The sequence below is a fragment of the Dipodomys merriami genome, unplaced genomic scaffold (assembly GCF_024711535.1).
Source record: "Dipodomys merriami isolate MVZ:Mamm:240054 unplaced genomic scaffold, mDipMer1.0.p SCAF_19, whole genome shotgun sequence".
In the NCBI taxonomy this organism is placed as follows: Eukaryota; Metazoa; Chordata; class Mammalia; order Rodentia; family Heteromyidae; genus Dipodomys; species Dipodomys merriami.
The window spans coordinates 34,332,175-34,348,397 of record NW_027203270.1 but is presented as its reverse complement, the minus strand read 5'-3'; the positions used below and the strand labels follow the sequence as shown (position 1 = coordinate 34,348,397).

The 16,223-nt window shown below is 40.3% G+C and overlaps 1 protein-coding gene across 1 annotated transcript; it reads right to left on the bottom strand.

The window, feature by feature from the left end:
• Nucleotides 1–12,793: 12,793 nt before the first annotated feature.
• On the bottom strand, nucleotides 12,794–15,191 carry Kif2b (kinesin family member 2B). Its single transcript, XM_070026876.1, has one exon. The coding sequence runs from the start codon at nucleotides 15,074–15,076 to the stop codon at nucleotides 13,055–13,057; it is 2,022 nt and encodes a 673-aa protein (XP_069882977.1). The 5' UTR covers nucleotides 15,077–15,191; the 3' UTR covers nucleotides 12,794–13,054.
• Nucleotides 15,192–16,223: the final 1,032 nt, after the last annotated feature.

The window sequence follows — 16,223 nt, the reverse complement described above, 5'->3', positions numbered from 1 at the left end:
TTTTCTGAAAAGAGACAAGCTGTTTTACTCTATCCTCAGAGAATAAATTAGGTTTACATTCAGATTAAGCTCATGGAAAATTAGATAAACAAATGCAAAAAAAAGATATAGCTGAAGCACATGGAAAAAAAGCTTTCTGGTTACTGAAAGACACCAGGTAGATTTCCAAGGTTCTGGAGCAAGATGGGTTTTCCTATTCTGTATCTTGAGGAAGAAACCGCTTTCAGTCTCTATAAACTTTCAAGTTTATAGTCAGGGTTTGTAATTTAAATGATGTCTTTGTATTTAATACCTCTTCAAGTCTCCCTAGAATACTCTCCATCAAAAGACTATGTATTAGTAAATCCTTCAAGCTTTTTTTCTCTGTATTTCTAAACTGTATACATTTATTCCATCATGATAACTTGGTCCTCTACTAGCTAATTTCTTAGAATTGTGCTTTAAATACGGAGTTCTTTTCCTATTACTCCCTTACTTTTCAGTATTCAGCAGATCCTATTGCCACTGAATTTTGTCTTTATAGTTCTTTCAGTCATGTCCCAGACTATCTCCCTCTATACAGTCTATGTTCAATAAAATATGTAAATACCTGATACTTTTCCAAAATATCACCTTTCATTAAACCATTCCCTAGTTCAGAAATATCTTCTACCTTATAATAATATCCATTCTGTGCCTCTGCTAATAGTTTTTTGAGTAGTGAAGTACTACTACTACTACTAAGAAAGCTTTCCAAGTGTAAATGTTTTGTCTTTTACTATCTATTGGGTTTACTTGTAGATTTATAGGCATATACTAATTATTACAAATGAAGGACACCATGAAACCTATGGGTTTTATTTTGAGTCTGGCTTACTTTGTTTAATATAATTTTCCCCAAGTCTTTCCATTTCCTTACAAGTGGGTCAATATCATTATATGATGGAAGCCACAATTAACTTGGATTAATTAAACAGGATTTTAAACATTCATACAGTGAGCCGGAAGTGGGTGTAAGGTCATATGAAATGATGCTTATTGAAATGAACCCCGAGAAAGGGAAACAATGTTTTCTATTGAACTGTTTGTGGTTCTGTGACTGAAGTGGTAAAGCACATACATTGAGCAAACAAATCTCAGGGAAAGCACCCAGGCCCAGAGTTCAAGCCCCAGGACTGGCAAAAGAAAAAAGACAGCAGCATTAAACCTGAGAAATGGTTCACATACATCATATTCATACATTTGATATAGGTTTTTATAATTTAAAATGTGCAGTAACTTTTTTGAATCAAGTTGTTCTTTCTTTGTTTTACAAGGTATTCCTCTCTTACAAACTTATCTCCATGTTCTGTATTTCATGCTTGTGTTCTACGTTTCCTGTTCAATCTTGTATGACTATAAACTTGATGGCACATTGATCTTATGTTCAAATACTCTAAGTAGGACACTTTAAGTAGGATATTCTAAGTAGGCTATAATGTGCCTGTTTTGTCAGACTGATGCATTCTGTAACTTTACTCACATATTCTATATGCCTAACACTGTCTTCACCGAATAGTATTGCTATTGCCCTTAACAACCATTAAAAAAAATAAACAACCATCCTCAAAGTCATAATCTACTTTTATTGCCAAACTTTGAGCCAAACTTCCAGTTCTCCAATAGGTATGAATTTAAATGGGCTCCAAGGAGACATAATAAATCTAAAAGCTAACATTTGCAGCTGTTTTGTTAATTTGATTGTTATCACGGTCAATCAGCATGTGTTTAATGATTCACAAATAAACAATTAAATTATAAGGAATTCAGTTGAAAAATTGTTTGTTATGACACTAAATACTTTTAAATCCATCAAGCTACTTATTTTAGAAACATAATTTCTAGACCAAATGTTTTTTGGATGACAGTCCCTTCCTTATCTAACATGTCATAAAAAAAAAAAACAGGATAAAAAGAAAATCTCTGGTTAAGTTTAGTATATTTTTCATTGGCTCTACAAAGTAGTTCATTTAGAACGAAGTTCTTTTCAATGATTTTAGACTCAAATGTTAATATGCTATGCATAAAAACTATTTCCACTATTTAATTTTGGACAGACAAGCATATATAACATCACTATTATGTAAGGGAATAATAATGCTTTTGCAGCCAATAGGTACTATGGACACAGCTAGAGAGGAATTTTATGGCAGAAACTGCTATATTTAGTTCCTCACTCTAAAATTCAGTCTAAAACTCACCACCTACTGTATAACTTTGATTAAAAATATTATCTTCTTGGTACCCTGGGTATTGTATATACATTTATCTGAATTAGGAAAAGGAATGTGAACAACAAAATGGTGAGACAAAAGACAAAGGGGAAGCCTATGTAACAGCGATACTCACAAGACAATATATTGGAAATGATCTGGACAACTTGGGGGGGCGTTGAGGGTAAAGGAAAGAGGGGGAAAATGAGGGAGGTTTGACAAGACATGTACTCACTACCTTACTTTTATAACTGTAATCCCTCTGTACATCACCTTGACATTAAAATTAAAAAATACTATCTTCTGTTCTAGTCAATATGGTCTTCGCTATTTTAATTTATCATTACATCTTACTATGGAGAGTATATGTAGAAATTACTTTAAGATTCATCTATAAGAAATTGTGATATCAGCCAAAGACTAATATGTAATTTAAAAATTGCAAATATGAAAAAGAAGCAGATCTCTCGTCTGAGGTCTGATTCTGAAGTGAGAAAATAGCTTATAAAATAGACAAAACATAAGTTGTCTTTCCATGACCTAATGGCTCAACAAGAGGGTAGTGAGATACCATGAGCTATTGACATTGTTTTTCTTGCATATAATCCCAAACCCAAATAAGAGCCTTGGTCACACACACACACACACACACACACACACACACACACACACACACACACATACACACACACACACACACACACACACACACACACACACAGAGTAAAAAGAAGCCACCAAGTTTTCTATATAATAGAAGGGCTAGCAAGAAGGAAATGGCAGTAAAGATGAAGAGGTTGGTTGAGAGTGAAGAGTGAATTCTTAGGGCATTGTTTTCCCCATTGCCCATTCTGTCTAGGTATCTCCTGTGCTGCAAAACTTCCCTAATACTTCCCTTCTCCATAAATCCTAAATACCTTTGTGATATTTTGTCAGGAAGTCTGTAAAGCATCAATGTTCATTCAACTGAGATGCCTTAAAACACAACCTCAGAAATATTTGTTGCACAGATGAATGTTGTTTTTTTTTAAGGAAACTGTACTTTAGAGTAGTTGTACACAGGGATCTAATCAACAAGTAATATGATGAGTACAATGCATTTTGATCAATGCCACTACTTCCTCAAAGAGAATTCTAAGTGCACTATGAGATGAGACAAAAACTCATTTTACTGTTATTCTTCCTTTATACTAAAAGAAATAGTGTAGTAGGATAGGACTCAGTGTCTTGCTCTGTAGTTAGGTTTGCTTGCTTGTGGATTGTGCTGACCTGATTTTTGGTGGTGAATTGGAGATGGAGTCTAGCAAACTTTTCTTCCTGGGCTGGCTTCGAAGCATGATCCTTCTAAGCATGCCTTCTGAGTAGCTAAGATGACAGATGTGAGGCCCTGGCAGCCTGTTCCGAATTATATGTTATTTAATGACTTAACCTGAAAGTGTCATTTTGGCAGGGATGGAGGATTGGGGTGGGGAGGTAGGGGGTGGGGGTGGGGTTGATTGTGGGGTGTGAAGTCTGGGCCTGGGCGCTGTCCCTTTGCTCTTCAACTCAAGGCTAGCACTCTACCCCTTGAACCACAGCACCACTTCTGGTTTTCTGGTGGTTAATTGGAAATAAGTCTCACATGCAGTGAAAACAGGGGTTATACCATAGGGGAGGGACATATAAAGCAACAAAAAAACACATGGTACCTTACAAATACGTTAGAAACAATAGCAAGAAAGAAAAAAACACTTGTGTCCCTATCTTGGGGTTCATTTTGCTAACATCATCTTCTCTGATCTTTTCTGCTTGGTATAATTTGAGGAGGGGAAGGGAAAAAACAAAGTGTTTAAATAGGGATACAGGTTGGCCCATTGCAACAATGAGATGTACAAGACGCTATGTTGAAAATCAAACTTTACAATGGGGGGGAGGAGAGGAGGAGTGTAGTTGAGGAGGTGGGAGGGAGGGAATGGTAGGGGGAAAACAGGAGAAGGCAATAATGCTTGATAAGAAATGTACTCATTACCTTGCTCATGCAACTGCAACCCCTCTATACAGTATTTTCACAATAAAAAACTTATTTCTTTAAAAAAGGATGATAAACCAAGAATCTCACTGGCTTTGAACTGTGATCCTCAGATCTCAGCCTCCTGAGTAGCTAGGATTACAGGCATGAGCACCAGCACCCAGCAAAAGTGTCATTTTTGATTAGTGCATATTAATTAGTGTATATTAATTGTACAAAGAGGCGTTCATTATAAGCTTTCCTTACAAGCAAAAGGTCAACTTGGATGACCTTCACTCCCCATGACTCTTTCTTATCCCATTCCCCATTCCTCCTCCTTTCTGCTTCCTCCTCCCTCCTCCCTAAGAGTCTGGTCTTTCATGTTCTTATTCTACATATAAAAGAAAATGTATGATAGCAAACCTTACCTTTGCAAAGGCTCTGTTTTTCTCACAAAATGTGTTTGATAAGTTTCATGATTTTTAAATCTTATTTGAAAGTATAATATATTTCATACTCAAAGAAAGGAGTGCTTTCAGGAACCAAGATTCTCCCTCACAGTGAGTGGGAATTCCATTTTGCCTTCTCCATTAGCAGCCCCCAAACCTTTGGCAGACAGGGCATCTACAATGGGCACAGACCCACTGCTCCTGTTTCCTTTGAAGTCACATTAGGGTGTTGGTTCTCGTAGAAGCATTAGGTAACATATTGCATCCTAGAAAATGTTTTTAATGTCATGTTCTGATTTCATTAGAGGACTCCGTTCTGAGCTTCCAATTTCTTCTGCTCCTGGTGTGTGATAACTGATAGCACTAAATAAATGTGATCAAATTCATGTGGTATTCACATATGACAAACGTAATTACTTTTCTCATCTTGATAAATTATTTCTAGAAAAAAATCTTATTTACCATATATTCTCATAAAATTAATCCCCTTCCCCCAGCCCTGGTATCTAATCTCAAGTCTCTTTAGGTAGAGACTAACATTCACTTTTCTATAAGATTCAGAACTAGGATTTTCGTATTGTTTATAAGACAATTATGAAATACTTAAAACTGGGCCAAAAAGTCTTCTCATTTAGTGGGGAATTAATGTACCAGCTATTCATCACATTAGCCCGAGTTTGCTTTATTTTGCTTCATATTCTCTTCTTTGCATAAGTAATAATGTCAGTTTTAGGCCAACCCTTGTGTAGCTATCAGTGGTTACATTTACTTACCTCTAATTTCAAAGACGATCATTATTCCAAATTTAGTGTTTATTATTCCCACAAATATTCTATATTTTCTACATATAATGGGTAAAAATCAATGCAAAGGATTATTTTGACTGTTTTTCATGACATAGAAATGTTACTTTGTACCTATCATTCTGAAAATTCCTTCTAATATATGCCATTTAACTTAGATAGATACTACTCTTAACTTTTTTTCCTCAGTGTGTGTGATAGAGTGTAGGGTCTCTGATATACTAGGCAAGCATTCTACCACAGAGCAACACCCAGCACTAATTAAATCCTTTTTAAAAAGATATTTTTAGTTTTTATTTAATATTTTATTGTAAAGATACTGTACAGAGGGGTTACAGTTACATGAGTAAGGTAATGAATACATTTCCTATGGAGTATTATTATCCCCTCCTTTATTTTACTTTCTTTTATGTGATATTGTATACTATATCAGTAGGCAAATATGTGATATTTTGTCCATTCTTCTGCAATATAGTCCATTCTGAATGATATTCACCAATGTGGTTGTGATGTAGTTATTGAAAATGTCTCTTGTATACATATATAAAAATATAGGATGATGGGTAGATCTGTCTTAAAGTTCACAAAACATTGAGACATTGTTTCCAAATAGGATCCATTGATTTAAACTTCTACCAGTGGTGTTTAAAAACTTCCAGTTTCTCCATTCTTCCATTAACATGGCGTTATGGTCTGGATATTTATTATGGAGGAGGCATGCAAAGCTGCTTTTATCTTATTTAGTTATATATTTATTTTTGCTAAGGAACATCAACTCACTAGTTAGGACCAATGATTATCCAAGAGCAAAAGAAAGCCTAGGAAACCTGGATTCCAAGATTTTGTGTCTAGATCTTTCATCCCAGCCCATACTCTCTTGCCATTTCGGAATCCAGGAAGGATCAATTTATGACAATCAATGACCAATCAGCTATCAATCACTCATGGTAACAAGACGCAACCAGAGCAATCCTGAGACAGTGGACCGGCTGACCCCCTGTCACTGCTGTACTTGCCTGGGACTTGACTATTTTCACTAGGCATACCATTCTCATCCCCTTTCCTCACTTGTGCCTGGCTGTAGTCCCAGAGACAGCTGAAGGAAGTGCTGTCTTCCCTTGGCTGCTGTATAACAGGTCTCCTTTCTCAGCTCTTCATCATGTCTCTTTACTTGGCATATGGGGATGAGTTGCTGGACCTGATGTGTGAGACTCCTGTTGAAAATCTCATTTTCCCTCACACAGGCTCCTATGTTGGACACATGCTCCTCAACGTGGAGATAGGGCCTCATTGAAGTAGCTCCCCTGGGACATGACATGAATTGCTAGTTAATACCTAGTCCTAGTCCATTCCCCCCCCCCTTGCTTCCTTGCTACAGAACCAGAAACATAGAACCAAATCACCATGCACTGAACTTCCTTACTTGGTGAGTCAGTCAGAATACATCCTTCCTCCATGAAGTTGTACAGGTCAAGTATTTTGTTTGACTAACACCAAATGTTGGTACCGAAGAAGTGGGGTCAGATACTCTGACTTTGTGATTCTTAGTCCTTAGAAACTGATTAGAGGGAGGAATTTGGAAACCTTTGGAGATGAAGGCTGGGAAAAGTCTAGAATGCTCTAAGCTTTCTTCATATATATTGATGGTAAGAGCTCCAGACATTAGAAGCCAGAAGAATTGAAGAATGTAAGATGGTGCTCATGAGGTTTCACATGGAAGCGAGAACTGGACCAGAGACTCTTTGCGTGACATTATGGTTGAGAACTTGGCTGCATTTTATCCATGCCTTCAGCATCTGTGTGATGCTGAATTGAAATGCAATGCATGATGTAATTTGACAGGAGAAATGTCCATGTAACCAAGCACTCAGGCTGTGTCATGAGTTTTGCTGTCTGCATTAGCCAGGTTGAGAGAGAGAATGGGTGCAAGAAGCTGAGCAAGAAAGATCTGATAAACACCGTTTGATTAGAAGGACACCTTAAATGCATCTCAGAAAATGGGAGGGCCAATTGAAAGGCTTCATTTTGAGAAGAGAATGGCTCCACAACACTGCTCTCAAAGAGCATCCAGGAAATTGTTTTCTCAGGCTCATTTTCACCATGACCAGCCATCCAGGCATTCCTAGAGCAATGCGATGGTTCTCCAAGAGGCCTTGGCTAAGGCCCAGGCTAGCAGCATCCCTTAGTGTTGTCCCTGTAGTGCTGGTTTTGCAGGCATACAGACTGTAAGAGTGACAGAGTCATGGAGGCTTTTACCCAGGTTTCAAAAGAAGGTCCGGGAGGTGAGGTTAAATAGGTTAGGATTGGAATTCCTGTAGGCAGCTCCTGGGAGAACACAGCATGTCATGCATTGGATTGGTGAGGGGAAAGTTTAAGGTATAATGGAGACCCAGAAGATGGAGATGCCAGGAGCTTAGAACTTTTGCTGAGGAAAACTCTCCCCTTCCCTCTAACAATTGTTTCCATCCCTCCTTTCTCCCTTCTTTTTCTCACCCTTCCTCTCTTCCCTCTCCTCTCATCTCTTCCTCCATTCCCCTGCCCCCTCTTCTTCCCTTCCCCTTTTCCTCCCCCCTACTTTCCCCTTCCCCTCTTTTCCCCCTCCCTTCCCCTTCCCTATTCCCTTTTCCCTTCCCCTCTTTTCCCCCTCCCTTCCCTTTCCCTTTCCCCTTCCCCCTCCCTTCCCTTTCCCTTTCCCCTTCCCCTTCCCCTTTCCCTTTCCCTTTCCCCTTCCCCTTCCCCTTTTCCCCTTTCCCCTTTCCCCTTTCCCCTTTCCCCTTTCCCATTCCCCTTCCCCTTCCCTTTCCTTCCTGGCTGTCTCTTCCCTCTACTGCAAGTTACCACCAAAGGTTTATGTGAAGTCTCAGAAGACATTTTGGACTTGAATTTTGTAACAATATTATTGGAACTGTGCAGACTTTTCAGACCAACTAAATGTGAGATGACCTCAGGTCTTTGAAGAGATATGGTTTAAATTTAATATGCTCCCCACAGGCTAATTTGTGCTGTATTTGGTTACTAGATGGTGGCATTATTGTGGGGGATGGTGGAAACATGAGGAGTTGAGGCCTAGCTGGAGGAAGCTGGCGGCTGAGGGTGAGACTTTAAAAGATATCACCAGCTGTAGCCCTGAACTCTTATTCTTCCTTCACTCTGCTATGAAATGAACAGCCTTTACCCCATGAATAGCCTTTGCCCAAATGCTCCCATTGCTATAATTGGAGCTATCTTGTTACCAGTCCCAAAGCATATTGTCTAGTGATCAGGGACTGAGTCCTCTGATACTGTCAGCCCAAGTCCTTCCTCCCTTAAGTACTTTGTTATAGCTATAGAAAATCTAACACACTTTGTATTGTCAATTTTTAAAAACTCTTGCTTTATCTAACAATTATTAGTAAACATCTTATAGAACGTAAGCTCTAGACCAAGTTCTAGTAACTAATGCCGGCACTTTTAACTACTCAGGAGGCTGAGATCCAGAGGATTGTAGTTCAAGGCCAGTTCTGGCAGAAAAGTATGCTAAATTCCATTTCTAAAATAATCAGCACAAAGCAGGGCTGGAGGCATAAGTCAAGTGGTAGAGTGCCTGTCCAGCCAATGTGAATCTCTAGTACCTAAAACAACAAAATAATCAATAAAATGAGCTAAAATTTGCTATTCTCTTGTCAAGTCTCATAAAGCCCTGGGTTTGATTCCTCAGCACACCACATAAGCAGATAAAGCTGGAAGTCGTCGGAAGTGGCGCTGTAGCTCAAGTGGTAGAGTGCTCGCCTTGAGCTGAAGAGCTGAGGGACAGCGCTCAGGCCCAGAGTTCAAGCCCCACGACCGACAAAAAAAAAAAAAAAAAAAAGCTGGAAGTCGTGCTGTGGCTCAAGTGGTAGAGTGCTAGTCTTGAGCTGAAGTGCTGAGGGACAGCACCCAGGCCCAGAGTTCAGGCCCCACGACTGGCAAAAAAAAAAAAAAAGCTTTCACAAAATGATGAAAAGGGAGTCTTAAATTTATAATTTATTTAACAATAGAAGAAAGGAATCAAAATTGACCTTAACATCAAAGTTATTTGCACTTTTACAAAATTTAGCAATATATATTTGGCTAATATATGTGGTAAAAAATGTGCCTGAGAAAAAGCAACCTCAATTTACTTTATTTCATATTTTATTGCCTTGCATTTATCCTTTTATTTTTAATCACCTACATAGATTCTGGATGCTTTGAATACTTCTTAATCATCTGGGTTTGACTTCATACTAAATGATAAATGATTGGCCATTCCTATGTTTCATGCAAACAAATAAGTTTATTGTTATTCTTAGCTAATAACATAAAATATGACATTACTTTTCATTTAAAGTTCCATTTTACATGAAGTTGAACAATAGATGTCACTGTTTTGCCAATAAAATAACCCTGGAATTATTTCATTTGATTAATTTTCTTCATAAACAACTCTTGATTTGCCTAGGTAAGGTTTAAAGTTCTGGTAGGGAAAAATCTCAAATAGGAGATCTTTTAAGTATTAAAATTGGCTAGTTTTTTTCCTCTAAGAAAAAATGTAGTATATGTAACCCATTATTTCCTAAGTAATTTTAAATATAACCAATCTAAAATAACTTCTTTTGTGCCTTCATATTTATGTTCTGGCAAGTACAAGGAAAGCTATCATTATAAGAAGAGGTAGAATAAAGTTACTTAAGGAATATGCACATGGGTAGAAAGGAGAATCCTTTCAGGAGTATGATTAATTGCATTTTGAATCTATGTAATGGCTAGTATGTTGACATGATTGACAGGTAATCTATAAAAAATGGAAATCGGGTAAAGAGAATCCAAGGAAGATGAGAGCTATGAAAAGAAATGCAACTGAGACTTGCTCTAAGCCATCCTCAATGATAGAGTGCAGTCAGGCTGTATTCGAATTTGTATCAATTTTGAGTGAAGGAATCTGAATTTTTTTTCAAGGTGCTGAATTCCATTTGCTATGGCATTAGCAATAAGATGTCCTCAGAGAAGCAAGGGAAACATGACTGTTTAATAATGGTGCATTTCTTTAAACCTAGATTTCTTATTTAGGTAGTAAAGTTAGGTTAAGCTACAAACACTTTGCTTAGAACAAAAGTTCTCGTTTCCTTAAGCATTCCATAGATTGTCACACACTTCTCTAAAGCCCTGGTATGGCTATGTGCTCCAGCAAGTATTTATGTTCAGCTATAAGCCGGATGCAACTGTAGGTGTTGAAGTTGCAGGTGTCAGTAAGAACAGTATGGTTTTTTTTTTTCCTCAGTTTTTTTTTTGGGGGGGGGTCCGGTCGTGGGGCCTGAACTCTGGGCCTGGGCACTGTCCCTTAGCTCTTCAGCTCAAGGCTAAAGCTCTACCACTTGAGCCACAGTGCCACTTCTGGCTTTTTTCTTTTTGCTTATGTTGTGCTAAAGAATTGAACCCAGGGCCTCATGCATGCAAGGCAAGTGCTCTACCACTGAACCACCTTCCCAGCCCCACCACCTCAGTTTTTTAGTTCTTATGAAGAACAGGGAACATGCAGGAATATGTTAAAGTCTTCAATCTGCCTCTCATGCCTTTCCCTTTCTATTTCACAGTTTCTTGTATTTTTCGACACTAACTAACCTATCAGCTAAGAGAGAACATGCCTTTCAGGAGAGAAGTGTTGGTTCAATATCTGTTTAAGCCATGAAATCTCTTTCCTCTTCATTTCCCTAAGATTGCACTTATTCAAGATTAGGAAGGAAATTCTTTGAATAGAAAAAAACCTGCATTTCATGAAAATGATGTGTTGAGGACTGTTAGCAGTTGTTTTCTTGGAGAGTGAAAAGAATTATATCAATACATTATAAATAGCAGATTTGAAGGTAATATTCAACACTCTCAAACAGACAAAAATGACAATTTTATCATATTTTTTCTTTAGCAAAACATGCTAGAAATCATGTCTCTGCTATAGAATGACTTTTAAAACTTGTAATCAAATTGCAAGAACAAAAAAATCATTCATTCATTTAACCAGAATACAAATATTTATGTAGGGCTCTCATTATGCTTCATTATGTGGATGGTTAAAAATAGGTTTTCTAAATTAAAATTCACTGTAGTGTAAAGTCTCTATCACAAATTTATCCCGGGAAGGAAAGTTTGCCACTATGAAATACTATGCTCAGGTTTTTGTTGTTGTTGTTTTGTTTTGTTTTTGTTTTTGTCTGTTGTGGGGCCTGAACTCTGGGCCTGGGCACTGTCCCTCAGCTCAAGGCTAGCACTCTACCACTTGACCCACAGCACTACTTTTGTTTTTTTTTTTTCTGTTTATGTGGTGCTGAGGAATCGAACTCAGGGCCTCATGCATGCAAGGCAAGCGCTCTACCACTGAGCCACCTTCCCAGCCCCTATGTTAAGTACTTTTAAAACAAGTTGTAAATTCCTGCAGCAAATTAGAATAAGCTTGCCCATTACAACAATGGAGAAAATCTACTTTAATTAATAGATAGGCATAGTTTATAATTAGTATGTCAAGTTTTTGTGCATTAAATGGATATTTTTAAAGTACTAAAAGTATTTATTTTTTCTCAATTTAGGAGCTCTGACATTTCCCAATCATCTCGTTAAAGTCTTAATTTACTTTACAATCCTCCTTTTTAACTTCAGGGCATACATGCAAATTGTCAACCATTCTCTTTTGGTGGAGTCCAATTAATTTATTTTCAGAGTCACTTTTATTTAAATCATATTTTCACTTTCTGATGTTCATATAAAATTTTCTCTATGCTTTTTCATATCCTTCCTAGGAACCTATGTACTCTCAAGAATGATTTTCAAATCAGTGGAAAGATTAATAGCCATTTGTCAAGGAAGAGTTGTAATTCAACCAAAGCATTTGGCTGCATGTAAGCAATGAATAAGAAGCTAATGTGTTCTGCAGATATGCATATAGATAGATGGATAGATAGATAGATCTCTCTCTCCACACACACACACACACACACACACACACACACACACACACATTCATTCAACTTTCTGGAAGATTTTAAAGAAAATTCTCTCAATTCTAGGCTTTCACATATTGTCTAAAAGCCCTCTCCCTCTTCCCAGAATTACCAGGTCTTAGAAGCTATTTGAATATATGCTGTAATGCAATAGTTAAACATTTATGAGCGGGTATCACTAAATTTACTCCTTGGACTATATTTTTCTTTGCTAACTGCACATAGAGTAAATTTGATTTTTATCTAAACTGACTTCCTCTGCAGATGGGATTTTGCAACTTAATTCCTACAGTTATTTTCAGTTAAGATATATAAACATTCCCCTCCCTCCGGTTGTAATAATGAATGTGTCTAGATGTTACCAAGGGGAGGCTGGGAGGAGGGGTAACTCAATTGTTGAGAGCCAATGTCCTACAGAATATAAATAAAGTACAAAATCCAGAGGAAGAAGAAAGACCGTCATTTTGACCAGTGTGTTTTAAGGTATTGTCAACTTTGTGGGGAGGATACTTATGTTTAGATACTTTGGACAGATTTCCCCCTAAGAGAGGTACTCACACTCACACTACTCATTACTTCCAATCCTGATCTCTTGTCATTGGCTACCCTCTACTTGGATCCTCTTTTGGAGATCAGCTCGTAATCGTTTGAGTTTCTTTTGGATTTCAGCCAGGACGTCAATTTTCTGATCCAACATGGACAATGACTGGGTGATGCAGACATCCGGGTCCCCGTTGACTCCCATCGTTATCTCCTGTATGTTCTCCCACCATTGATCCGCCTCCTTCCATGTAGCTGCTGCGTCTTTGACGAGCGACGCGGATAACGCTGCGATGTGTTCGCTCTGTCTGTCCTGCTCCTTTTGCACACAAGGCATTTTAACCACTCTGTCCCTTTGCAGGGCCATGCATGAATTCCTCACGGGCTTCTCTGACATCTGTGGTGGCTCAGGTCTCATGGCAGAGAGGCATCCATGACAGGGCCTCAGATTCAGAGCTAATTCTTTCACTCTGTTGGCGTACCTTAAAGTGTTGAGGGTGTTCTCACAGGAAGTCATCCCTGGCGAGATGGTAGCAATCATGCAAGTGGAAGAGTTGTGGCCTATGAAGGAATCCCGAAGTACCTGGGTGAGTTTGCTAGCTCTGAATGGGGTATGAGACTTATTCTGACCCAAAGCCCTGATACATTCTTTAAGGGCTAGGAGACTCTTGTTGATCTCTGCCCCTTCCAGCTGCCTCTTGCGGTTAGCCTTGGCAGTATCCGCGCCCCTCTCATTCCCGGCTAAGTCGACCAGGGAGAACTTGCCGTGAAGTTTTCCCTTGGACCTCAGGATGATCTGGAACACGGCGTGGCTCCTGGAAGAGTGGGAATTAACCGATGTCTGCCCGGAAGTCCTGCAGCTGTTTCCCTGTTCCACGAGGGTCAGTAATTCCTCCACACAACACACCTCTCTCTCCTGCAGCCCGACCACTTGCATCTGCCGATGGCCATCCTCCAGAACTTGCAGCTTCTTCTTCCAGTTCAGCAAGTCGTACACTTTGCCTCCATAAATCTCAAAAAACGTCCCGTACACCCTGAGATCCAGCCTCTCGTACGTGGCGTTTTTAAGCAAAAGAAAGACATCCTGAGCCACCAAGGCATAAATGCCTTTGGAGCAATCTTGGAGACTCCCAGAAAAGGCTCCGCCCATGGTGTGCGTTTTCCCACTGCCCGTCTGTCCGTAGGCGAAACAAGTAGCCATGCCTTTGCGGAAGATCGATTCCACCAGGGGCCGGGCAGTGAACTGGTACACTAACTCGTTGGAGGCTGTGTCGTCAAAGGCATGGTCGAAACAGAAGGTCTGGTTCTCCAGGTAGCGGGTGAGATCCACCTTTTGCTTGGACTCATGCACCATGACCACATTATCTGAGGGAATGGTGATGATGTCCAGGTCCTTCATGTTGGTCTCTCGCTGGCTCAGGGGCCGCTTCCTCACGCACACACAGATCCGATGGACTTCGGGGGCTCCCGGGCTGCACACCTTGTGGCTGCCCAGTTGCTGGCGGTACTCTTCGATCATGCGCCTCGTCTCCCAGTTGGGGTTCCCGGTGTTGATGTCCAGTTCGCGTCGCTCGCGGATCTCCAGCTGCAGTCTCCGGCGCTTCTCCCGTTGCTTCTGCAGTTTCTCGATTTCCAGCAGGCAGGGAGACTTTCTCTGCTTCATCAGACACGGGTGGCTGGGGGACACCAAGGGCACACTGTCCCCAGAGGGAGTTTCCTTTATCTGGGGGACTATGGCAAGCCAAGGCCCCACAGTGGTACATTGATCCCCGATGGCAGACGAGAGGAGCAAAGGATTGCTGGAGGTCCTTTGGTGCTCAGCAGACGCCAGATCTGGATTCAGGAGGAAGAGGGTCTCCAGGTCAATCTTCTTCCCTTTTTTGACTCCTTTCTCCACCCATTCTACCGTGACGCAAGAGTTTTTCTTGTTGATCTCGGTGACCACGGCATGGTGGATCCTTTTGTCGCTGCGCTGGATCGCTAGGGACATACCCGCCTGCAGGTCTTGGAAGTTCGAAGCCAATGGTTTCAAGGGAGAGAAGCACGGGGCAAGAGGCGGGCAGAACTGGCTGGCCATAGTGAGTGATGGCGAAATCAGGGCTCGCTATCCGAGGTCCCTTGGCGTTGGAGCAGCAGGACCTGAGCCCAAGCCAGCCCTGGGATCTCCCACAGTGCTTGAGCACTTGCGCCCTTTGTGCCTGCCCTGGTATGCTTAGCTTACCCCACACGCGCGCGCGCGCGCGCGCGCGCGCGCACACACACACACAGGTATGTCATAAAGGAATGGGGAGAAGAGGAGGGAAGAGTAGAAGGCCTCGTGTGAAAAAGGAAAGGGTAAGAATTCACATTCATGTGGTTAGCGCGGAATAAGAAGGTAGTTAAAATAAAGACTGCTCTTGACAGTGATTGGAAATGGATTGGAGGAAGAGGAATTAAAGTGTTTTTGTGTTTGCTTTTGTTTGGGATCCTCTTGTCAAAACACAGAGGAGAGAATTCAAAGGAAGTGGAGCCTTTGAATGTGTATGCTTTGGGAATTTTGGTGCCTGAGTGTTGGGAAATACCCATGGTCACCACAGCCTCCCCTCCCTCTCTTTCTCCTCCCTCCCCACCCCTCTTCCCGCTCCCCAGTCTTGATCTATAATCTCCAAGCCTTATGCGTCAGGAGAAGAACTTAAGAACTGCTATGAAGTTTCCTGAAGCATCCAAGATGAAAGGAGAGATGTCTGCAGAGGTCAGGTTTGGAATCTTGAAATGCAATAGGAGCAGGAGCTTGCTGTACTTTCTTATTCACCTCCAACCCACTCCTTCTTCAAATACTGTCTAACATCCGCCTTTAAGCTCATTCAACTTTAATGGACTTCCTCTTAACAAATTAGGTATGGCTTGAAGGCAGCAAGCTACCCTGAGCATTTACTAATAGGGAAGTTTGTTGTAGCATCTAGGTTTGTGAACACAAGATGCTTATCACACTGCAAGTGGTTCTGACAGCTATACACTGAGTTTTCTTGTACTGCAGTCAGCAACATGTTTTGAGATTAGTTCAGTAATTATGTTCCTAACTCCTTCAGTAATTACACTTATGACTTCATTATCTTTAATTTGGAGAGAAAGGAGAGACATGACTGACTAGATAATCCATCATATACCACCTTCCCACACTAAAGGACACGTGTGTGTAGCAGTCATGTGTGTATATGTATGTGTGAGGAGGGGGTGGAAAGGTA

What these genes read in the sequence shown, in the direction of transcription:
- Kif2b (XM_070026876.1), bottom strand. Translation starts at nt 15,076, where the DNA reads ATGGCCAGCCAGTTCTGCCCGCCTCTTGCCCCGTGCTTCTCTCCCTTG.